General features: G+C 32.4%; 1 protein-coding gene across 1 annotated transcript in view; it reads right to left on the bottom strand.

Annotated features, from left to right (window-relative positions):
- Positions 1-3,273: 3,273 nt before the first annotated feature.
- LOC139515139 (uncharacterized) overlaps positions 3,274-25,249 on the bottom strand; it is a 37,098-nt gene continuing 15,122 nt past the window's right edge. The window contains exons 2-4 of the mRNA XM_071304700.1: positions 6,921-7,063; positions 4,974-5,115; positions 3,274-3,677 (exon numbers count right to left, since the gene is read on the bottom strand). Coding sequence (XP_071160801.1) covers positions 3,274-3,677; positions 4,974-5,115; positions 6,921-7,063 — 689 coding nt within the window. The remainder of the gene's footprint in view (positions 3,678-4,973; positions 5,116-6,920; positions 7,064-25,249) is intronic.

A 25,249-nucleotide genomic window follows, 5' to 3' on the forward strand; every position in this document is an offset into this window, starting at 1 on the left:
GATAATAAAGTCTTATTCTTGACTAAGTACAGGCATTTTCTTATGTAGAATTATCTAACCTCTCCAACAACGAAGAAATATATAACCTATTGTGAGTCATCAGGTCTAAGTCTATTAAAATCGTCCTCTAGAACTATTGTATAGTTTCAGAATAGCTCTAAATGGAATTTAAAAATGGAAAAAAATATTTAAATGGGTAATTTCATTTCAGAAACTGCCATTATTAATCCTTCTTTTATGTAATGTTTTTGTTTGTGCAATCACGTTATCCGCTTGCAACTTCTTGTCCTCGACACAACTAACAATCATTTATCCACAAAGAAGCACCTATAAGTTATGTCCTTGTTTATAGCCATTTAAACTAAACTCTGTATACTGAACCTTTCAAATTATCGCAATCATGTGTGTAACACCTTAAAATAAAATCTATTATCTTATAATCATTATACAACTATTTGCAGTTGTGCATATTACTATCTGACTCATTTGTTTTCATTGAAAATTTAGTTAAGTTAACGATTTATTACAAGTACAGAAATATTTTATCATATAAAGTTTGTTGTTGGAGAGGTTAACCGATTCATTTAATCAGGTGAATGGTAATTTTAATAGAGACGAACAATGTTTGTACAGAATGTAGCAATATTCAGTCTTTGCAAGACGAAATAGGACTGTTAACTTCGATGTATCGTATTTTTAGTGCTCAAACGCTCTCTGCGCTTTACAAACCTATTGCAACAACTATTTCAGGGGTTTCCAGAAAGTCTGTTACAAGACAAAATTCTTTTTCAAGATGCATTTCAAATGATTGTCCTTCATCATGCTTGTACCGGTCTTCCAACTTTGTTATTTTATTGTATATTTGTTCTCGTCGTGAAAATATGCATATAAAATTTCACCAGCCTTTAGCAAAAAGCTATCATGAAATCAAATCCCTATATATTTTCAGCTTTTGTAACCTATACATGCCAAAGACGCCGATTTGTTCTTTACTTACTATTCATGGTTACATAAAATTGAAAATGGAAATGGGGAATATGTCAAAGAGAAAATAAACCGACTAAAGAGCATAATCGCAGTCTATAAACTAGTATGATGCATGGACTGATAAAGCCCTTAAAAGTTTGATTCACTTGAAATAGGTATCAAACTACTCCACTGAAGATTGACTTCAGCGACAACAAAGGAGACACGTCTTAATATATTTTGATACATGCATTCGCTTCCAAAATTTCATAGGAAACACATGTGGGAGTAACAAGTAAACAATATATAAAAGTGATGAATAAACTAGTTATGAATACAAGGCTAAATATATGTACAAAGTGGAAACAATGGGTTTGTGATACCAGTGAGGTTGGGACGAATTGTACAGCCTACGGTTGGTCTTTCATATTGATCAATCCTGACACCCATGTGTTCTACGACAAGAAAAACCTTAAAATATGCATTATCTATAACTTAATGAATATTGTTTTTTTTTCATTATGACTGCTTGTTGTTTTTAACGTTCAGTGGTAGATATTCAATGCATGTGTCAGACGAGAACGAATAGACCATAAATACAATAGTTAGATATTACAATAAGGTACTGGTTTTAATAAGATAAATGTCGAAAAATTTGAACTGTCACTGGAAAATTAGGATGGTTTGATAGGGACAGTAATAATGTCATGGGATATACCACTGACTGACTCCTAAAATAATGACTTCAATGGTTCTTAAAGTACATAGAGTATGGAACGCTCTACATACTATATCATATTTAACGTTCCAATACACTTTTAGTGTTTTAATGATGATCGGAAGAATTCCTGGGAGGGTACTTTTTTTATCCCTGTCAACCCTCTGGATTTTCACGTACATTATGATTTACACTTATAATTTCACTGGATCGCTTAGACTTTTGTTCAAAATATCTGAAGGAAATTGGAAATGAATCAATTTTGTAAATAAGGGCACAGTAGTTTACCGGTGTTCAAAAGTAAAATTTCGATTAAAAAAAAATCAGGATTACAAACCAAAGCCGAGGGAAACACATCATCAATATAAGGAAAACTAATGAACAACACTAAAGTGCAACAAATGCAAACGCAAACGCACATAGAAACGAACTATTTGATAACAACTGCCATATTCCCATAGGTTATACTATGCCTTGTTACTACCTTCAAGGCATTAATAAAGGTTCGCATTGGTGACACTCCTTGAATACTTTCTGGATCCATCACTGCTGTGAGCGTAAGCTTTGTTCTCGGTTTTACTTTAGGTTTATCAGACTATAAAACAACTGCTTACATTTATTCATTTGACTTTAGATGGTATAAATGCAGGAGTAGTATAACAACTCAACAAAGTAAAAAATAAGCAACAAAACAAAAGAAGACTAAACTCGAGTTAGAAAAGCTTTTTTAAAAATACGAATCATATTATAGTAGTGTCCATAAAACGTGATTTATACGTTTTGGTGCTGCATAAAACCTACCATGAATTACATAATAGTACTAGACAAATGTTTATACTCGCTTATTGTGATTTAAATACAACATTTGAAATGGATTATACACTTCTTAAACGACGAGTTGGTTGACCGTTCTTCTATATCTTTCACAAATTACCAGATATTTTTCCAATTAGACAAGTGGAAATCTGGTGAAATTAACAAAATATATAAAGTCTACAATCTAGCCAATAATATATATTTTTCTTATATTTTACATCTATATGAAATACAAACTACTTTTTTTTGTGGAGTAACAGTTGAAATTTAAAAACATTCAATCTTAGATAGTACATTTCAGGCAGATTATGTTGTGCACATAAGTACTGTGAGCGTTCCAAGTGATGGTAAATCTATTTTGCTCCCTTAAAGTTCCAGCTTTGATCTATATGATAGTATGTTCATACTATTGCACACAATTAAAGGTATAACTTTCATTTACAATTATTGTTTTACAAGAAATATATAAATATGGATTTCAAAGGTTTTTATTTCATGTATTTTACAATATTCTTCAATTCTTAAATATATAGATACTGTTACTCAACTACATTTCTTTCCCCAAACAAGTGGTTTGTATATATGGTTCAACAAATAAAGGCAACAGTAGTATATCGCTGTTAGATTGAGGGAAAACCAATCCGGGTAATAAACTTAAACTGAGGTAAACACTTCAACTATAAGAGGCAAACAACACAACAGAATAACTGAAGTGCAACAAAAAAACAAAACGGCAATGCGACACACACAGAAACGAACTTGGTACAAAGTCATCATTTAAAGATCCTTTGGATATCCATAACAATTACAAATATAACAGGAGCAATCAGTATAGCGACGCCGACAATACCAATATTTCTCGAAGACTTTCGCGGATCATATGCAGATGTTTTAGTGGCTTTGTACGATTTTGTTTCCTTCCTGTTTATAGAAATTGCATTCCTCAACAACTCAAGTTTTTCATATAGTTCTTCAGCTGTCCAGACAGTGCTATTTATCTGCAAACAGTTTGCACATGAGCACTCGGGACATCTATCTGCTACTGTTGGTGTTAGAGTGGATTTTAGCAAGCCGGTAGTTGATGGTAGAGTTGATTCCGTTGTAATTTCTGTAGTCACAGATGGTGTGTAGCTTGTAGATGGCGAATTAGTAGCTGCCGTTGTGTCGGTTAAACACTCTGAAAATTAGACATTTGTTGTAACGTAGATCAAACCCTGCATAAACTGCAAATGTACAAATGGAACCCTAGTATTCTGATGGACAATGAATATTCTTAAATGATTTAATATTTTTTACCTTTTATCTTTTTCAAAGAACATGTGTGGTGATGGAATGGATAAGTTCCACTTGGTTGATTATAATGAAGGTTGTTCCCGAACACTGAGATTATAATTTCAAAATTCAAATATACGCCAGCAATATACAAATGTTTATAAATTATTATTTTTATTTCATACCGTTTTTATATATAATCTTTGAATTACAGTTGTATGTCATTTGGCTTTTAAGTAGGACAAATTAGTTGTATGCACCCTCCATATCACATGTGTACACCAACAATTGCTGTGTCTCAAATGTCTTTCGATTTTCTAACTTTGTTTTGTTTATAAACAATTTATTTAAAAAAAAACAAGGGGTCCATTGCAACGTTTTTAGCTCAAAATATCTTTTAGAAGGAATATTCATGTTTAAAGAACGACCATAATGCACCTTTTTTAAGTGAAAATATTGCTCCCTTAGATTGATTACTTTTGTTCACCAAAATGATGAAAGTAAAGTACTCTTTCCTCCATATGTACATCAAAAACTTGTTTTTAAGTATATGTCCATTTGCCTTAAACTGAATGTCATATACTAAAAATATCAATGTCGTATCTATATAGAAAAAGAAAGATTATTATGATTTAAAAAATAAGAAAACTATACAGCATACACAAAATAACGTTGGAGTATGCATAAAATTATATTTGTCTGACTTAACTGCTAAACTACATGCTAGTAATTGAAAGATTACATATACAACGGTATGAAATAAGAATAATAATTTATAAACATTTAGATATTTCTAGAAATAAATCTAACACATGCAATATTGTATCACATAGCTTCAAAACTTGATTTGCTTTGCTTGTCAAAATTTTATTTTATTTATTGTGGCATTACAAAAAAACACTCACCGAATTTTGAATTTACCATTAGTAACACACTTGTGTCACGTGCAGAACAGGATCTGCTTACCATTTTGCACCTGATATCAACCCAATTTAACTGGGATTTGTTATGCACAGTCTTCAGGTTTCAATGCAAAAACAACTGTAGTAAACTGTTTTTCTGGGGTTTTTTCTTCGTTTTCCTTTTTTTGTCGTTCACTTTAAAAAAAAATATTATCCTTTTAGGGGTGTCAATTTACTGAAGCTAATATATGAATTTTCTCTCATGCAAATGCAATAACCCCATATTACTGATATCTTACCTATCTTATATACGCTCAAACTCCATGAACCTCCACACGTTTCACCTGGATTTCCACCACAGGCCATATTACAATCATCAGGGTCTCTTTGTACAAAACTGGCATTGTTAGTAACATTTGTACAAAAGCACTGGTACCAGGCCTGTAATAAATCGTCATGTTGATTTATAAGTAAACATATTAAACATTAGCATATGCGACTTTGGCTAAATGTATAGCTTTGCGTGTTTTATTTATTCTTCCACGAAATATTTTAGATTGAAATAAGTGAAATAGAAGGCAAATCATAAAGGTTAAAAAAAAGCATAGCATATAACTAAAACAGCATAGTCTTGCTCAACTGTTTAGTTATTTTCGGTTATGTTTTATCTACAACGATTGGAAACTTGCCTTACAACATATTTAAGATGAAAACATACAAGTGTGACATATAAATAAAGGCAACAGTAATATACTGCTGTTCGAAAGTCATAAATCCGGGCTACAAACTAAAACCGTGAGAAACACATTACCTATAAGTGGAAAACAACGAAACAACATAAACACTAAAGTGCAACTAAAAACAAACGACAATATGTTACACACACAGAAACAAACTATAAGATAACAACTGCCATTTTCCTGACTCGGTACGTATCCTTGTCAGAACATATTTGACAATGCTTCTTTTTTTTTTTTAAATTATATAGTTTTAAGGTACGAAATATCTTCACATTCGTTTGAATGTCAAAAAGACTTAGTTTAAAGAGACGTTAGCTTCGAGATCTAAAATTGTTTTTTTTTTTGTTCAATCGTTAATGAAAGTGAAATAGTGAAAGAATGATTTGCTTTTAGGAGCCTGTTTCGTTCAATTTTTGTCAAAATAAGCTAGGAAAAATCGCCGATGAATTATTACGACCTCATCGAATCCGTACTTATGTGACCTTCTATTGAACCCCTTAGCTAGAGAATTGTTACGCATGAATTAAGCATGTTCGGTTATTTAAAGGACAAGAATCTCAAAATAGACAGTGAAACAACGGTTAACCATTTGGTTAACTGATTCGATATACGAAAGCTTATCATTCTTATACAGGTAAAAACGATGAGTAACATTTATCTTTAACATATAATTATAAATCAAGAAGACCTTGAAAATTCCAATTGCACACGTTCGCTATCTATCTATTTATATCGATATGTATGTTTAATTCGGGTTATACTAGTATGAATGTTGGCAGTCTCAGATGTCATCTTGATGGGTAATTAGATCGCCTCTAGACTAAAATACACCCGGAACGTGATACAAACCATCGAGCCAATGAATGGTAAATTGTTTATTTTAGACTTTTCATAATTTAAATATACGTTATAGTATGTTATAAATCTTGAATTTGAATTCAAATTGGTTAACATGAACTTTGCAGTTAATACCCCTTCAAACATAATCGGCTTCATATTGTAAAACAGATAAATACTGATGGGTAGATATAATGGAATGCCGTCCTCCACCTTTTTATAATAAACTCATATCTGTATAGTTTCTTGAAATAATGATGTTAAACGATAGATGTTAGTGAGATGTCCAATGTTGTAAGACTTCTTATTTTTGATGTTGTTTTAAGCTACAATAGGCATTTGTTTATGCTAGTATGTTAGGAAGGTTTTTTACGTAATGATTCCATATGTTTTCTGTAGTTACCTTATTAGACTATAAACTCAAATAAGACTCTTATAATGATCTCTTAATAAATTTAAAGTCAAAACCAATCTTTATTGGTGTAGATCAGGCCATGTTACAAATAATATCAACATTACGGGAATTGCCTTTGTGTGATCCGATTGGTAAACAATATGTATCAAGCTCTTCCATTAGCCAATCGGAAGTATAAAAGCAAAAACAACAGAACCAACTGATTGCTGTGTGGACAAAGAATTGGAAGTTAAAAATAGTCTTTTAACACATACCTGAGTTCCCATGTAAGTAGCGTCATTCAAAAATGAACAGCAATGTGATTCACATAAATCATTGGTCATATAGGAGAGGTCAAGTTTTCCGTATGGTAAGGTTCTTGTCGCTTGGTCATAATAACATCCCATGTACTGTTTTCCTGTAAGTATTATGACAATAGTTAACCCTTGGTACAAATCACGTATACCGATTAAGAATTGATAGTTCATGGTTACCAACAAAAATGAGGAAATTTTATTAGCTCCGAAAGAAGCGAAAACAAGTGTGTCGGCAGAGTAAGCGTTTACACCTATGCAGAAATATCCACCCTCAATCAAAATGTCACAATTAGACAAGTGATATTTTTCAAAACGGTAAGGACTTTAATGCACCAACCTAACACATAGCTATATTATATACCATTCGAAAGCTTATTATCTGTTCTTTTTTCATTGTCCGGTCGTAAAAGCATCGTTAGTGAAACTTTCGTTTAATCAAGGTCAAAGGTCAAAAATAAAGATTTAAAAATTTTGCAATAATTAAACAAATTGTCCTTTTCTAGTTCTTCTACGATGAAATTTTCCACAAAGATTATCTGAGCCTTAGAATCAGAATACAGTTCTTCCAAATAAAAAACAAACAGTATGAGGTTACTAGGATATGTGCAATATTCAAGAAATATTGCACATATCCTAGTCAATGGCAAAATCAAAAGCTCAAAAGAATGGATAACAACTGTCATATTCCTGACTTGGTACAGGCATTTTCGTATGCAGAAAATTGTGGATTAAACCTGGTTTTTAATTTAGCTAAACCTTTCACTTGTATGACAGTCGCATTACGTTTTTCCCATTTTCAGATGATTTTGAAGAATAATATAGGAAACCTGCACTTCGATTGGTCGATTCTCCATCGATCATCATTGTCAAATATCGAAGTCAAGCAATAAGGTAGAATGAACTGTCTTTTATGGTAGCCGGATGCGTTCATTTCGCCTTTTCGCTTTTTCGTGTTTTCTCCTTTCACTTTGCATACGCGAAATCGGGAAATCGAGAAATTGAGAAAGCAAAAACGCGAATACACGAAAGCAAAAACACGACAGCGAAAACACGAAATGAATTTTTCGATTTCGCGTTTTCGCTTTCTCGCTTTCTCGATTTCTCGCCCACCAAAAGGTCTTCAACACAGCGAAAAAAGCCCACATCTGGAGGTGGACTTTCAGTTGGTCCCTAAACTCAAAATTTTACTAATTTAATAAAGTTTAAAAGACGTTAGAGTACGATATCAGAATAGGTAACAAAAGCAACTAATTAATTGTTTAAGCAAAATGACAATGATAAACTAAACAAAAAAGGACTACTGGCAGTTACGGACATGGTGAGGGTTTTATAAACTTACAAATACAAATACTACGCGAAAGAGGTAGGGCAGGGGAAATTTACAAAAGGTTCTTTTTAGCGTACGATTGTGCGTGACATTCCCTCAATACATTTGGGTCTGCAGACAAACTCTCTTCATTAAAATATTATAATCGAGGCACTCATGGGAGAAACAACGTATAGGCCTAGGACCATTACACTTCGGCGTAGACAATCGCACTTCAGCGGGACCATCGCACTTCGGCGTAGACCATCGCACTTCAGCGGGACCATCGCACTTCAGCGGGACCATCGCACTTCAGCGTCCTCATCGCACCTCCGAGTCCTACAAACGTTAGAGACAGAAATTTATATATTACTGAAAATGTATTACACCAGGGTTTTCGATATCACTAACTAGTGAAAACATTTACTAAATTTTATCATCAGTACAAGGACATCATTCGTATATATAACACAATATGCAGACATCTTATACGTTCAGGTATTTCACATCCAATCTTTTACGGTTATATACTTTACAAGGCACAAAAATGTCAGTATTCACCTCAAAGGCTAACAAAACATTCAAACAAACTGATTAAGAACGGATATAATTACGATACTGTTATTAGTCGGTAAAGATAGCATATTTTGACTTTAATATTGATTCACTAATAGGGTCTTTGCATCGGAAATAAGCACATTTATTTTAAAACCAGTGTTAGCATGGTACGGGTCATGTTCTTCTCATATATCTTATATGATGGTATAATACTAAACCCCTAACGGTAGGGATTGTGCCTGATATTCATATGAAGAAGATATAATCTTTCAATCAGTTTTATTGAGGTCTGGAGCTTGCATGTCAGTAACTGCTAGTAGTCTGTTGTTATTCATGTATTATTGTCATTTTGTTTATTTTCTTTTGTTACCTCTTCTGACATCGGACTCGAACTTCTCTTAAACTGAGTTTTACTGTGAGTTTTGTTGTACGTTTGTTTTTACTACATTGGCTAGAGGTATAGGGGGAGTGTTGAGATCTAAAAAAACATGTTTAACCCCGCTGCATTTTTGCGCTTGTCCCAAGTGAGGAGCCTCTGGCCTTTGTTAGTCTTGAATGATTTTTTAAGTTTAGTTTCTTGACTATGATTGGGAGTTTAGAATGACGTCCATTATCACTGAACTAGTATACATATTTGTTTAGGGGCCAACTGAAGGACGCCTCCGGGTGCAGGAGTTTCTTGCTGCATTGAGGACACATAGGTGCTCTATGGTCGGGTGTTGTCTCTTTGACACATTCCCCTTTACGAACAATTAAACTTACTTGATAACTTGAGTATAACTAGTTTTGAGATGCAATATTTTTTTCTATCTGTATGACTTATTTTACCGACTGGTTTCTATAAATCGAGCTTTCTCTAAAACTTCATAACGGTCGGACTGCATGATGTATTTCAATTGTTTGTTTCAATTTCCTGTTCTTTGGAAAAAAGAAATAATATCTGCCGTAAAAGATGTTCTGACTATTTTTCGCGTGCAAAATCTTTTTCTTTTGACACTGTACTAACTATGTAACTCTTTTAATTCAATATTAAGGGGGTTCGCGGGTCTAAATCATTTATATAGGATTTCTCTATATTTTTCTATAAATTAACTTTATCTTATAGTTAATAGAAAAATAAAATAAAAAAGTGGGATCACCGTTCATTTGCGCTCACAATCTGCCTTCGAAAGAAGCATACATTTTTGTAAAGGTGTTTTTTTTCTGTTGAAGTAATAGGAGAAATAAAGGTAATATCGAAAAAAAAGAAAGAAATTTATTACAGAAATCGCTCAAATTTTACAATAATTTAGTTTAAGTACAGCTTATATGGAAATTATATTAAAAAATATAGGTCACCGATGAGTTAAATAAGATATTTCAATTTTAAAGCCAAAAAATGGCATTTTTCCACCAAAGGGAGATAATTTGGAACTTTTTCAATGATGTATACATTTTAAAAGTCATCTGGGGCCAACACAAATTGTTTGTTTTGAATGATTTCTGTACCATATAATAAGTAACAACTACAAAAGGTAACAAATAAAATTTGAAATGAAAAACAAATTTTTATTTTTTTTCTGAAATTTTTATACCCTCGAGCCTCCTTAAGTCTGTGTATTTTAAAAAATTCGTACAAATCAAAACAAAATATTTTAATTGATAACACAATACAGCGCAGGTGTTTCCTTTCATGTTATTAAAGCTAGAGTTTCGAATGAAAGAGTTGAAATCATCTCTTAATATATCTTACGGAGGCCTTTATTGAATATATATGTGTCTGAGATGACAACAGATATATTTATCGTAACTACATTTTTTCCAATTTACTCGATTGTGGTATCGGCAAATGGCACTAATATACAGATTGCTATGTGCATAAGCAACATTGCCAGTCGTAAAGGTAATCGATGTTCGTGCAGCTTATCTTTAGGTGTGGTAATGTGAAGCATTATTGGTGTCGATTGTTGTTGGCTTTTTTTTACTGTTTGTTTATGGTACTGTAAGTTTTTGTTCAACTTATATTTTTTTTTAATAGGCCGAAAAAGTAAAAAAGTCATTTCTTATCATTTTATTCTTAATTCCATTTCAAACCGGAGTAAATCATGAAAAAACGTTGATGACGACACGGTCACTTGACAAAATTATGTGTACCAGCTGATAAACAAAACAACGTCAGCCAATCAGAATACGTGTGCGTTTCCCTCAGTTTTAGTTTGTTACCCCGATTTTGTTTTTTCCATAGATTTACGAGTTTTGAACAGCGGCATAATTCTATTGCCTTTATTTATGTCCAAAATTTAATTATTTTTTAATAACACTTTGAAAAAGTACTAATGAAAAAAGTAAAATAACAAAAACACCGAACTCAAATGGAAAAAAATGAAAGCTCAAACATATCAAACGAATGGAAACCTTCGAAATATAAGTGTTTGTTATTATTTTCACACAAAGTTTTATATATCATGCTTTTAAAATCCCCGAATCGTTTCTTTTTTAAGACAAATTATCATCATTTAAACCATGTGGAACTTAATACTTCGATTAGAGTATTACACAATTTTATCATTGTTTTAATCCATCATCTATGCATCTTTTTCATGGTTATAGTAATTGTAAATTTTTCGTAGAAATTACTATAAGACAATAATATTCAAAATCCTTCATATCCTGGTATGCCTTAAATAGAACCAAAAACACTTTAAAAGTCTCGAGAAATGTCTTCTTTTAACAATATAGTTATCAAAGGTACCAGGATTATAATTTAGTACGCCATACACGCGTTTCGTCTACATAAGACTCATCAGTGACGCTCATATCAAAATATTTAATAAGCCACACAAGTGCAAAGTTGAAGAGCATTGAGTATTCTAAACTCCAAAATATTGTGCCAAATACGGCTGAGGTAATCTATGCCTGGGATAAGAACATCCTTAGTTTTACTCGATATATACAAAGTTTTGTAAACAGGAAATTTATAAAAATGACTACATTATAGATATTCAATATTAACAAGGGTATCATGTTCAAAATAATCACAAATTATGTTATTAAAGCCTGTTGCAGCCAGAGGGACAAATATGTCAATAAGTTTAATTGTTGTGTCCCTTTAGAATTAACATTCCGAAGATGGAACCGTGTTTTATTTTTTCAAATTGGTCCCCCAGGTTAAAGTATTAGAACGTGTCGTCATTTATCGATTGGGCGTGTGTTACCTAACCTGACATCGGACTTGGACTTCTTTTGAACTGTGTTTTACTGTGCGCTTTGCTCTGTGTGTTTCTTTTTTCTACACTGATCAGAGGTATAGGGGAGGGTTGAAATTTCACAAAACATGTTTACTCCAGCTACATTTTTGCGCCTCTCCCAAGTCCCTTTCTTAATTTGGTATATTCTTTTTCATTTAAGTTCATTATTTTTTTAGTTTTGTGTGACGTCCATTTTCACTGAACTAATACATAACTCTAATAAGGGAACAGCAAAGAACCAGCTCCTGGTGTGGGATATTCTCGCTGAATTGAAGACCCTTTAATTTGGTGGTCTTTAGCTGGTATCTTCTTTTTGGTCAGGTTATTGTTTCTTTGAAATATTTCTCATTTCAATTCTAAATTTTATATAGAATTAATTGCAGCAAAATAATTTCTGTCTCCAAATGATTTGACTATTTTTTGTACTTTTCTCTCGCAAATATGTTCAAATTTCCATTAAATTTTATGATAAAATGTAAAATATGTTGTTTCTGTGTATTTTTTCGTTTTCTTTAGCAGTGCTATCCATCAAACACTGCTATTGCTAACATATATATTTTCCTGTAGTATCGAGCAAATATTGGCCCTTGCATGTGCATTTTTACTTTTTTTTTCTTGTTCAACTCATTGGTCATCTTGTTGGTATCTCCAATGTCCAGTTATTTTCAATGTGCGTTCGATTTAATGACAAAGCTGTGAAGGGGGTTATGCGTTCAAATATATTTCTATTATGAAGTACTATATACGTTGAACCACAAACGTAAAAATCATTCAATCGCGTAGTGGAATCAACTGTTTTTGGATTCTTATAAATTCTATATATAACTTTTGGACTAGTTTAAATCTCGGTCTATTTCTGAAATTTATTCTTACATACTTTTGATTTTTTAACCCTTTATGCTAACATTGCCTATGTAAATTTTAAAATTCGAGTAGGGTCTTGAGGAAACGATGTTAGTCCGTCGATAAAAGTCTGACCCGTGTTAGGAGAGAGTCATATCTCTTGATATGGTTATATTTATAAATTAAATGTTTACAAAATTTTGAAAAAATAAAGTATAAGAATTTTGCGAGAGAAAAGTACAAAAAATAGTCAAATCATTTGGAGACAGAAATTATTTTGCTGCAATTAATTCTATATAAAATTTAGAATTGAAATGAGAAATATTTCAAAGAAACAATAACCTGATCACTGAAACACTGAGGCTTTTTTTTCCTCAGACATAGATTACCTTAGCTGTATTTTGCAAAACTTTCAGGAAATTTGGTTTTCAATGCTCTTCAACTTCGTACTTCATTTGGCTTTTTTAACTTTTTTGGATTCGAACGTCACTGATGAGTCTTTGTAAACGAGACGCGCGTCTGGTGTATATAAAAATTTAGTCCTGGTATCTATGATGAGTTTATTTGCAACTTAAAGACACCCTTGTAGATTTCGAAAAAGAGCAGACTAACTCCACTACAAGGAAGCACTCGCACCCGCAAATTGGAAAGGGATTAAAATAAGTTGCAAAACTTGTTTCCCAATCCACTATAAATAAATATGTTAAAAACTAAAAATAAATATAAGGAAGAAAGTGTATGAAAACAATTACGAAAATCCTTTAATAAAATTCAGAAAAAAATGTGTGTTTAGTTCATTTGTTAGAAAGGTTAAAAAAGATATCAATTTTGAAATAAAGCCAAAATGGAGCTACCAATGACAGAATAGTCGTAAATCATTAGATGTAGCCATGTCGATCAACAGGAATAATAGAATATTTCATAAATCACTTACCAATTCCATACACGGTCAGTTTATCTTGATGGTGAAGAACAAAAAGTAAAACAAGATACTTCAGTAGACCATACATTTCTGTCTTATATGTAAGATAGATACATAACATATGCTTTGTACATGCTTCGGTCCTGCATGCAAAGGGTTTATCATGACTTTTCAAAATATTCTTTGCGCAATCAATTTTAAGCATGCCATTGGTTAATTGACAATAATGACATTGCTCTGTTTGCTTAATAAGAAACAATTACAAAAATAGAACATCTTTAGAGTTGGTTGCAACCTTCTTATCAACATGTCTTCAAACGAAAACACATGTTTCTGACACAGACGTCTACAATCAATTTTGTCTTTCAAATATTCAATTAAATAAAATAACGATGCATTGTATACATAAACTGTTAAACTAATTCAGGTACATTTTACTTTTTAAAACTTTTGTTCTTATCATTGATTCTTGATTATAAGAACCTAGTATGATTTGTTTATGCAACAAAACTCGTCTAGTAATTTCCAAACTTGACAAGCTGTGAAATTCTACCCTTTTAGACAACAAAAGAAGCTATGTTGGTTTTGTGAATATTACTTTTACTGTGTAATCGTTCTTTGGTAATCCATTTGACGTTGGTCCGTACTTATGCATCCCATCATTGTGTTATTATGTTTTAAGATTTATATGTTTACGTATCTTCTGGGTCCCATGGGCCAGATGTACAAATATTACATTGACAAATATTATGATTATATTGTAAATATACACACTGTCACAATAATACACAAAATCGTTTTCGTATTCGTATTCGTTATTACGCTATGATAAAGTTGTGTATTTTTGTATTTTATTATTATGAGTGTTCTTGTCTATTTGTCTTTTTGTCCTTCTTTGTTGATATATTTGTTTGTATAGTGATTAAGATTATCACACAACAGTTGCATAAAGTTCCATTATATTGACAACGATGTGTGAAGAAAACGGGAGTTTCTCGCTACATTTAAGACCCATTGGTGGCCTTCGGCTGTTGACTGCTCTATAGTTGGGTTGTTGTCGCTTTGATACATTTCCCATTTCCTTTCTCAGTTTAATTTTTATACATAATAGGTAAAAAAAAGTGTGGAAAATATATTTATATTAATAAAAGATAGTTGCATCCCATTATCTTGTACGAAGATGAAATATGGTTTGAATAAAATTTTGGGGAAGGTTAAAGGGTTGAAGTATAGCATGGGACTTGGGATGGAGGGAGCTAGCTCCTGTTTTTATTATATAAACTATTTTTTAAAACGACCAATCGTGTAGTACCGAGCTCATTTTAAAATTGTTCGGAACTGCACTTTTATTTTAACTAAATATGGTGTAGATTGACCCTCAGAAGGATGCACACCTTAAAAAAGGTCATGTTCCAATTGACGCTACCATTGTTTGCCTCTTTCTTCGAATGAGACCCTTCAAAAGCACGAAAATGTTGTAAACCCTGAAAAATATCCTGGATTTCAAATTTGCTTTAAGTGTTTTGTGGTAGCACAAGAAGCATATATCGGTTTCTTTTTTTCTATTTAGTAAAATGTAGCTTCATGAAACGCATACAAAAGGTATAAGACCTTTTATTTCATTTATCCCCTGGTTTGACTAGGAATTTAAACATTAGAGAGAAAAGCAAGAGTGTTTTACAGGATTAAGAGTTTACAGTTATATGACATATATTTCGTAAATACTTCAATAGACAAACAATTCAAACGATGCACAGCACCTCTTGTGTTACTTGTTGGTCATCATAATAACTTTACAACTTATACAGGTTTTGGTGATCAACCAAATGTAATTGCGCGCAACGGTTAGAATAGTATGACTTCAAGATTTTTCTTGGATCTAATCTCACTGAATGCATCTGCACTATTTATTGATGAATTTCTAATTGATGACTCTTGCGTTTGTTTGGACTGTTTTCCTGTCACGTAGTATTTTAATTTTAGCGATATTTTTTAACATTGTCATATAAGCAGAACATTAAGCTAGCCATAAGCCATGTTCACCCAAGCATTTCTCTTGAAATGCCTGTTCGAGGAATATGGCAGTTGTTATCAAATAGTCCGTTTCTATGTATGTTTGCGTTTTTGTTTTTGTTGCAGTACAGTGTTTCTGTTATTCTGTTGTTTTCGTCTTATATTTGTTGTGCTTCCCTCAGTTTTAGCTTGTAACCCGGATTTTTTTTCTACAGCGATTGATGACTTTTTAACAGCTGTATTCTACTGTTGCCTTTATCTAAAGTACGTTACTGATGTATCAAAGGTAACTTTTTCTGTGTTCTTCTTTGTTTTAAAAATTTATAATCTTTATTTCAAGAATACAAATGGCTCTGAGAGTTTTGAACCATGGGGAACTATGGTAGTCTCTACCTTCTTTTTTTATATTCAATTTGTCAATAACCAACTTTGTAATAACTAAAAATTAATAATTTTCTCATTACTGACATAGACAGAAATAAAATGAATTCAGAACAATGTAGGAAATAGTATGCCGTACTAACAATAGGTGAAAATGAATATGAATGTTCCATCTGATTTTTTTATATATTGTTTGTCATCTTGCTTTTTTCAAATGATGTGACCCTTTATAGTCAGCCTAAAGATTGGTTGATAATGTACATCTCTCGAATTAAAAAATAGAAAAGGAAATATAATTAAGCTGTGCTTTTTAGAATAAAATCGTTTATTCATACTCAAATTACGTTATTTGTCAAATTCTCCCGTTAAATCATTCAAAGTTATTTTAAAGTTTAAATATAGTTTGAGCGCTTTTATTTAAAATCTATTCCTTACTCTAAAATTACCTGATAAATATCCAACAAACTTTAATAACAAATTAATCCCACCAATTTTTCGTTTAAAATCTTGTTATTTCATTGTTTTCTGCTCTTTATCTAATCATATCTTTCGTTTACTAATTCTATCTTTTTTTTATCTTATGGTTTAAGGGTGCTGTTTGGTATCTTCTCCACATTTTTTAGCCAGATACATTCTAAAATGAACGTAGCGCTATGCGTAGTATCTGTCAGATTTTTGTGAAAAGATTATATGAAATAATTATTCTCATATGATTTGCATATAAGGGAATATGTTGATATGATTGGTCGAGAGAACTTCCGGTAGTTGATATTGACGTTGGCTATTTTTCGATAGACGACGTTGACCGAACTTCTTTTCGTTACCAATGTAATCCAGATGACGGCGATAATAACACCGACGTTACCAAATTTATTTTTACTGCACGTTAATCGTTAAAAATAAAATAAGACGTTGACCGAACTTCTTTTCGTTACCAATGTAAACAAGATGGCGGGATAATAACACCGACGTTACTGCACTTTAATCCTTAATCTTTAAACAAAATAACAAAAACAAAAACATTCGTTTGAATGATAAGAGTTTTTGTAGTTTATTTTTTATTAGATTGGAAATTTTATGGAGTAACAAATAAATTCATGCGCCAGGCCTATTCAATGACACAAATATAAAATTTACGTGCGATAGATTACGAGTGTGGAAATACATTTTCCAAGTCTCCAGTTTTAAAGAATTAAAAGGATTAAACGCCTTTTTAAAGGAATTTATTGGTGTATAAACTGGACCAAGTCACCCACAAACATATCATAAAAGTCATTTCATTTAGATAGAGGAAACTACTCATTTTATTTTCAAGATACATAACAATACGTAGCCTTTTTACAAATGTAGTTGTTAAACACTTCAGTTTTCGTTATTGATAATTCGTGAAGAACCCGGCATTTTCATAGATATATCCCATTTTAATCAACTGAACAAATACTTATTCTGGACACTGGTAAATTTAGACTTTATTAGACAAAATATATTCGGGCATATTTCTTGACTTATTTCTTAAGGCAGTTTGTCTTTTATCTAACACAGATCTTTGGTTGATAGCTAGGACAGAATAAAGATGACAAGTTAAATCCTCATATAATTACATAATACGATAATCTATATCATTAACGGGAAGCTTAATACAAAATTTTATGATAAAAGAGATGATTTTTCATTTCCTGTCGTTAAGTCTCCATTGTTAGACGGTCACGTTCCCTTGTCATCATCTTATGGTGTTTATATATATCAACTCTTACGATTCGCTAGTGTATTTAACTAATATTAGATTTGTAGGACTCGGAACCGCGATGGTACTCCGAACCGCGATGGTCACGCTTAGATGCGATGCTGAAGTGCGTGCTTTATCATGCCGAAGTGCGATGGTGTCATTGTAACCCTATCTTGTTGATAGCTACGCCGAAGTGCGATGGTGCTAACGTGGAAGTGCGATGATCTACACAAATCTCATTTGCTAAGCTTTTCTTGTCGATGTTTAAGTCAATGTAAAATAAAGACTGAATTTGAAAATGTGTCAAAGAGACAACAATTCGAACAAAGAGTACAAAAAATACAACCGATGCCAACCAAAGGGTCTTCAACACAGCGAGAAAAGCCCACACCTAGAGGTTGAATTCACTTGGTCCCTAAACTCAAAAGTTTATTTATTAAAAAAAAAAAGTGAACGTCATACTAAAAATTCTTTACATGAAGATAAACTATAACTTCTTTACATAAAGATAAACTAAAATTTAAAACCATAAAAGACCCACAAAGTCCAGAGGCTCCTGACTTGGGACAGGCGCAAAAATGCGGCGGGTTTAAACATGATAAGTGAGAAATCAACCCCGTCCCCTATAATTCTAGCCAATGTAGATTTAACAAAAAAACATGAATACACACAAGGTAAAACTCAGTTTAAAAGAAGTTGGAGTACGATGTCAGAATAGGTAACAAAAGCAACTAATTGTATCAGCAAAATGACAATGATAAACTAAACAAAAAAGGACTACTGGCAGTTACTGACGTGGTGAGGGTTTTATAAAACTTACAAATACAAATACTTCGCGAAAGAGGTAAGACAGGGGACATTTACAAAAGGTTCTTTTTAGCGTACGATTGTGCGTGACATTCCCTCAATACATTTGAGTCTGCAGACAAACTCTCTTCATTAAAATATTATAATCGAGGCACTCATGGGAAAAACAACGTATAGGCCTACGACCATCGCACTTCGGCGTAGACCATCGCACTTCAGCGGGACCATCGCACTTCGGCGTAGACCATCGCACTTCAGCGGGACCATCGCACTTCAGCGTCCCCATCGCACCTCAAAGTCCTACAAATTTTAGGGAGAGAAATTTATGTATTACTGAAAAATTATTACACCAGGGTTTTCGATATCACAAACTAGTCAAAACATTTACTAAATTTAATCATCGGTACAAGGACATCATTCGTAAATATAACTCAACATGCAGACATCTTATACGTTCAGGTATTTTACATCCAATCTTTTACGGTTATATACTTTACAAAGCACAAAAATGTCAGTATTCACATCAAAAAGCTAACAAAACCTTTAAAAAAACGTATTAATAAGGGATATAATTACGATACTGTTATCAGGTCGTTAAATATTGCATAGTTTTACTTTAATATTGATTCATTAATAGGGTCTTTGCATCGGAACTAAGCACATTTATTTTAAAACCAGTGTTAGCATGATCCGGGTTATGTTCTTCTCATATATCTTATGATGGTATAATACTAAACCCCTAACGGTAGGGATTGTGCTTGACATTTATATGATGAAGTCATAATCTTTCAATCAGTTGAAATGAGGTCTGGAGCGTGCATGTCAGTTACTGCTAGTAGTCTGTTGTTATTTATGTATTATTGTCATTTTGTTTATTTTCTTTTGTTACCTCTTCTGACATCGGACTCGATCTTCTCTTAAACTGAGTTTTACTGTGAGTATTGTTGTACGTTTGTTTTAACTACATTGGCTAGAGGTATAGGGGGAGGGTTGAGATCTCAAAAACATGTTTAACCCCGCTGCATTTTTGCGCTTGTCCCAAGTGAGGAGCCTCTTGCCTTTGTTTGTCTTGTGTGATTTTTTAAGTGTAGTTTCTTGACTATAATTGGGAGTTTAGTGTGACGTCCATTATCACTGAACTACATGTAGTATAAATATTTGTTTAGGGGGCCGCTAAAGGACGCCTCCGGGTTTCGGGAGTTTCTTGCTGCATTGAAGACACATAGGTGTCCTTCGGCTGATGACTTCTCTATGGTTGGGTATTGTCTCTTTGACACATTCCCCTTTATGAACAATTAAACTTACTTGATAACTTGAGTATAACTAGTTTTGAGATGCAATATTTTTTTCTATCTGTATGACTAATTTTACCGACTGGTTTCTATAAATCGAGCTTTCTCTAAAACTTCATAACGGTCGGACTGCATGATGTATTTCAATTGTTTGTTTCAATTTCCTGTACTTTGGAAAAAAAATTATATCTGCCGTAAAAGATGTTCGGACTATTTTTCGCGTGTGGTACCTTTTTCTTTTGACACTGTACTAACTATGTAACCCTTTTAATTCAATATTAAGTCTGTGTATTTTAAAAAATTCGTACAAATCAAAACAAAATATTTTAATTGATAACACAATACAGCGCAGGTGTTTCCTTTCATGTTATTAAAGCTAGAGTTTCGAATGAAAGAGTTGACATCATCTCTTAGTGTTTCTTACGGAGGCCTTTATGGAATATATGTGTCTGAGATGACAACAGATATATATTTATCGTAACTACAATTTCTTCCCATTTATTCGATTGTGGTATCGGCGAATGGCACTAATATACGGATTGCTACGTGCATAAGCATCATTGCCAGTCGCAAAAGTTATCGGTAATCGTGTGGCTTATCTTTAGGTTTGGTTATGTGAAGCATTATTGGTGTCGATTGTTGTTGGCTTTGTTTCTTGTTTTTTTCTGTTTGTCCATGGTACTGAAAGTTTTTGTTCAACTTATATTTTATCGAATAGGCCGAAAAAGTATTAAAGTCATTTCTTATCATTTGAATCTTAATTCCACGTTAAACCGGAGTAAATCGTGAAAAAACGTTGATGACGTCACGGTCACATTACAAAATTATGGCTTATGAGCTGATAAACAAAACGACGTCAGCCAATCAGAAGACGTGTTACGTCCAAAATTTAATTATTTTTTAATAACACTCTGTGTTCCGCAATAAAAAAAAAGAAGAAAAAACTAAAATTGAAAAATTGAAAGCTCAAACACATCAAACGAATGGAAAACCTTCGAAATAGAAGTGTTTGTTATTAATCTCACACAAAGTTTTATATATCATGCTATTAAAATCCCCGAAACCGTTTCTTTTATAAGACAAATTATTATCATTTAAATGATGAATAAACCATTTGGAACTTTAATTGGCTTAATACTTTGATGAGAGTATAACACAATTTTATCATTGTTTTAATCCATTATCTATGCATCTTTTTCATGGTTATAGTAATTGTAAATTTTTCGTAGAAATTACTATAAGACAATAATATTCAAAATCCTTCATATCCTGGTATGCCTTAAATAGAACCAAAAACTCTTAAAGTCTCGAGAAATGTCTTACATCTTATAACAATAGTTATCAAAGGTACCAGGATTATAATTTAGTACGCCAGACTCGCGTTTCGTCTACATAAGCCTCATCAGTGACGCTCATATCAAAATATTTATAAAGCCAAACAAGTACAAAGTTGAAGAGCATTAAGGATCCAAAATTCCAAAAAATTAAGCCAAATACGGCTTAGGTTATCTATGCCTGGGATAAGAAAATCCTTAGTTTATCTCGATAAATACAAAGTTTTGTAAACAGGAAATTTATAAAAATAACCACATTATTGATATTCAATCTTAACAAGGATATCATGTGCAAAATAATCACAAATTAAACCTGTTGCAGCCAGAGGGACACATATGTCAATAATTTTAATTGTTGTGTCCCTTTAAAATAACATAACGAAGTTCGAACCGTGTTTTATTTTTTTCAAATTGGTCCCCAAAGTTAAAAAAATAATTTATTAGAACGTGTCGTCATTTATCGATTGAGGTCATTGTTGGGAGTGTGCTACCTAACCTGACATCGGACTCGGACTTCTTTTGAACTGTGTTTTACTGTGCGCTTTGCTATGTGTTTCTTTTTCTACATTGACTAGAGGTATAGGGGAGGGTTGAAATCTCACAAAACATTACTCCAGCTGCATTTTTGCGCCTCTCCCAAGTCAGAAGCCTCTGGCCTTTGTTAGTTTTGTATATTCTTTTTCATTTTAGTTCATTATTTTTATTTTAGTTTTGTGTGACGTCCATTTTCACTGAACTAGTACATAATTCTAATTAGGGGACAACCGAGAACCAACTCCTTGTGCGGGATTTTCTCGCTGCATTGAAGACTTATTGGTGGTCTTCAGCTGATATCTGCTCTTTGGTCAGGTTATTGTTTCTTTGAAATATTCCTCATTTCAATTTTCTATAGAATTAATTGCAGCAAAAGGGTCAAAATGATTTCTCTCTCCAAATGATTTCACCACTTTTTATACTTTTCTCTCGCAAATACGTGCAAATTTCCATTAAATTTTATGATAAAATGTAAAACATGTTGTTTCTGTGTATTTTCTCGTTTTCTTAAGCAGTGATATCCATCAAACACTGCTGTTGTCATTGGTCATCCTGTTGGTATCTTCTGCAATGTTCAGTTATTTTCAATGTGCGTTTTGATTTAATAACAAATCTGTGAAGGGTGTTATGCGTTCCAAAATTAACAAGAACACATTGTCTGTACCAATCAGGTAATCTAGATCGTACGCTGTTCGTTCTTGTATGTTTGTATGTGTTCCTTTCTACTGTTCAGTACTTTGTACATGTTACCCGCTATAAGTATTTTTATATAACAATAAAGATGCCTATACAAATAAAGATAAGTGTGCATCGATATCATCTAAACACTGGGATACACATGATTTTCTGTTTCTATGTATTCTAATTCGTAATAGGTAACTTGTGTTTTGCGGCATTCAAAATAAATAAATTCAACTGGAATCATCACACATCGTGTTTAATGTAAATTAATAAGATAAAAGTAAAATCACAAAAATACTGAACTCCGAGGAAAATTCAAAGACATAATCAAAAGGCAAAATTAAAAGCTAAAACACATTAAACGAATGGACAACTACTGTCATATTCCTGACTTGGTACAGGTATTTTCGTATGTACTAGAAGACTTCAACGTTGACGGTTAGAAGTGCAATTATGTTGTTATAGGTAATCATGGGCGCGGTTACTGCGATGTCATTAATGAAGAAGGCCCATATTTTAGAACATTTACAATAACAATGAATAAGGCAACCTAAATCATCTATTCAAATGACGAAACGCGCGTCTGGCGTATTTACTAAATTTAGTCCTGGTATCTGTAATGAGTTTATTTTCTACATTTTCCATTAAAAAATAACTTATGATGATTTTATTTATAAGACATCCAGCAAGCAGATAGTCACAATTTATTTTTTTAACGAATCTTCTGCTTTCGCCCCAAAATGAGTTTATATAAATTGTAATATTCTAAAGCACGTATTTTGTTAGATTGGTATCGTCATTAATAAAAAAAAAAAAAAAGAAGATATATCACACAGTAATGGTGATGGCGAAAAATAAATATTATGAAGAAAGGGTATGAAAACAATTACGAAAATCCTTTAAAAAAAATCAGAAAAAATATTTGTTTAGTTTGTTTGTTAGAAAGGTTAAAACAAATATCAATTTCAAAATGAAGCCAAAATGGAGCTACCAATGTCAGAAAAGTCGTAGATCATTAGATGTAGCCATGTCGATCAACAGGAATAATAGAATATTTCATAAATCACTCACCGATGCCATACACGATTAGTTTGTCTTCTTGGTGTAGAATAAAAAGTAAAACAAGATACCCCAGTCGACCACACATGTCTGTCTTATAAGTAAGATACATACATCAAATATGCTTTGTACATGTTTGGGTTTTGCATGCAACGGTTTGATTATCATGAATTTTCAAAATATCCTTTGCGCAATCAATTTTAAGCATGACATTGATCTGTTTGCTTAATAAGAAACAATTACAAAAATAGAACATCTTTAGAGTTGGTTGCAACCTTCTTATCAACATGTCTGCAAACGAAAACACATGTTTCTGACACAGACGTCTATAATCAATTGTGTCTTTCAAATATTCAATTAAATAAAATAACAATGCATTGTACACATAAACTGTTAAACTAATTCAGGTACATTTTACTTTTTAAAAAACTTTTGTTCTTATCATTGATTCTTGATTATAAGAACCTAGTATGATTTGTTTATGCAACAAAACTCGTCTAGTAATTTCCAAACTTGACAAACTGTGAAATTCTACCCTTTTAGACAACAAAAGAAGCTATGTTGGTTTTGTAAATATTACTTTTATTGTGTAATCGTTCTGTGGTAATCCATTTGACGTTGGTCCGTACTTATGCATCCCATCATTGTGTTATTATATTTTCAGATTTATATTTTTACGTAACTTCTGGGTCCCATGGGTCAGATGTACAAATATTACATTGACAAATATTATTATTATATTGTATATATATACACAATGTCACAATAGTACACACATTCGTATTCGTATTCGTTATTACGCTATGGTAGAGTTGTGTATCCTTGTGTTTTATTTTTATGAGAGTGCTGGTCTATATGCCTTTTTGTGCTTCTTTGTTGATATATATTTGTTTGTATAGTTATTAAGATTATCACATACTGTTGACTGCTGAAACCGTACAGTTGCATAAAGTTCCACTATCTTGACAACGATGTGTGAACAAAACAAACATACATAATAGGTAAACAAATTGTCAAAAATATATTTAATATTAATAAAAGATAGTTGCATCCCGTTATCTTGTACGAAGATGAAAATATGGTTTGAATATAATTTTAGGGAAAGTTAAAGGGTTGAAGTATAGCATGGGACTTGGGGTGGAGGGAGCTAGCTCCTGTTTTTATTATATAAACTATTTTTTTTTAAAAGACCATTCGTGTAGTACCGAGTTCATTTTAAAACTGTTCGGAGCCCTTTTATCTTTTACTAAATATTGTATAGATTGACACTAAGAAAGATGCGCACATTAAAAAAGGACATGTTTCAATTGTCGCTACCATTGTTTTGCCTCTTTCTTCGAATGAGACCCTTCAAAAGCACGAAAATGTTTGTAAACCCTGAAAAATATCCTGAATTTTAAATTTGTTTTAAAGTGTTTTGTGGTTGCACAAGAAGCATATATCGGTGTCTTTTTTATATTGAGTAAAATGCAGCTTCATGTAACGCATACAAAAGGTATAAGACGTTTTGTTACTTATATCCCCTAGTTCGACTAGGATTTTAAACATTACAGAAAAAATCAAGAGTGTTTTACAGGATTAAGAGTTTACTGTTATATGACATA

The sequence above is a fragment of the Mytilus edulis genome, chromosome 3, assembly GCF_963676685.1.
Source record: "Mytilus edulis chromosome 3, xbMytEdul2.2, whole genome shotgun sequence".
Taxonomy (NCBI): Eukaryota; Metazoa; Mollusca; class Bivalvia; order Mytilida; family Mytilidae; genus Mytilus; species Mytilus edulis.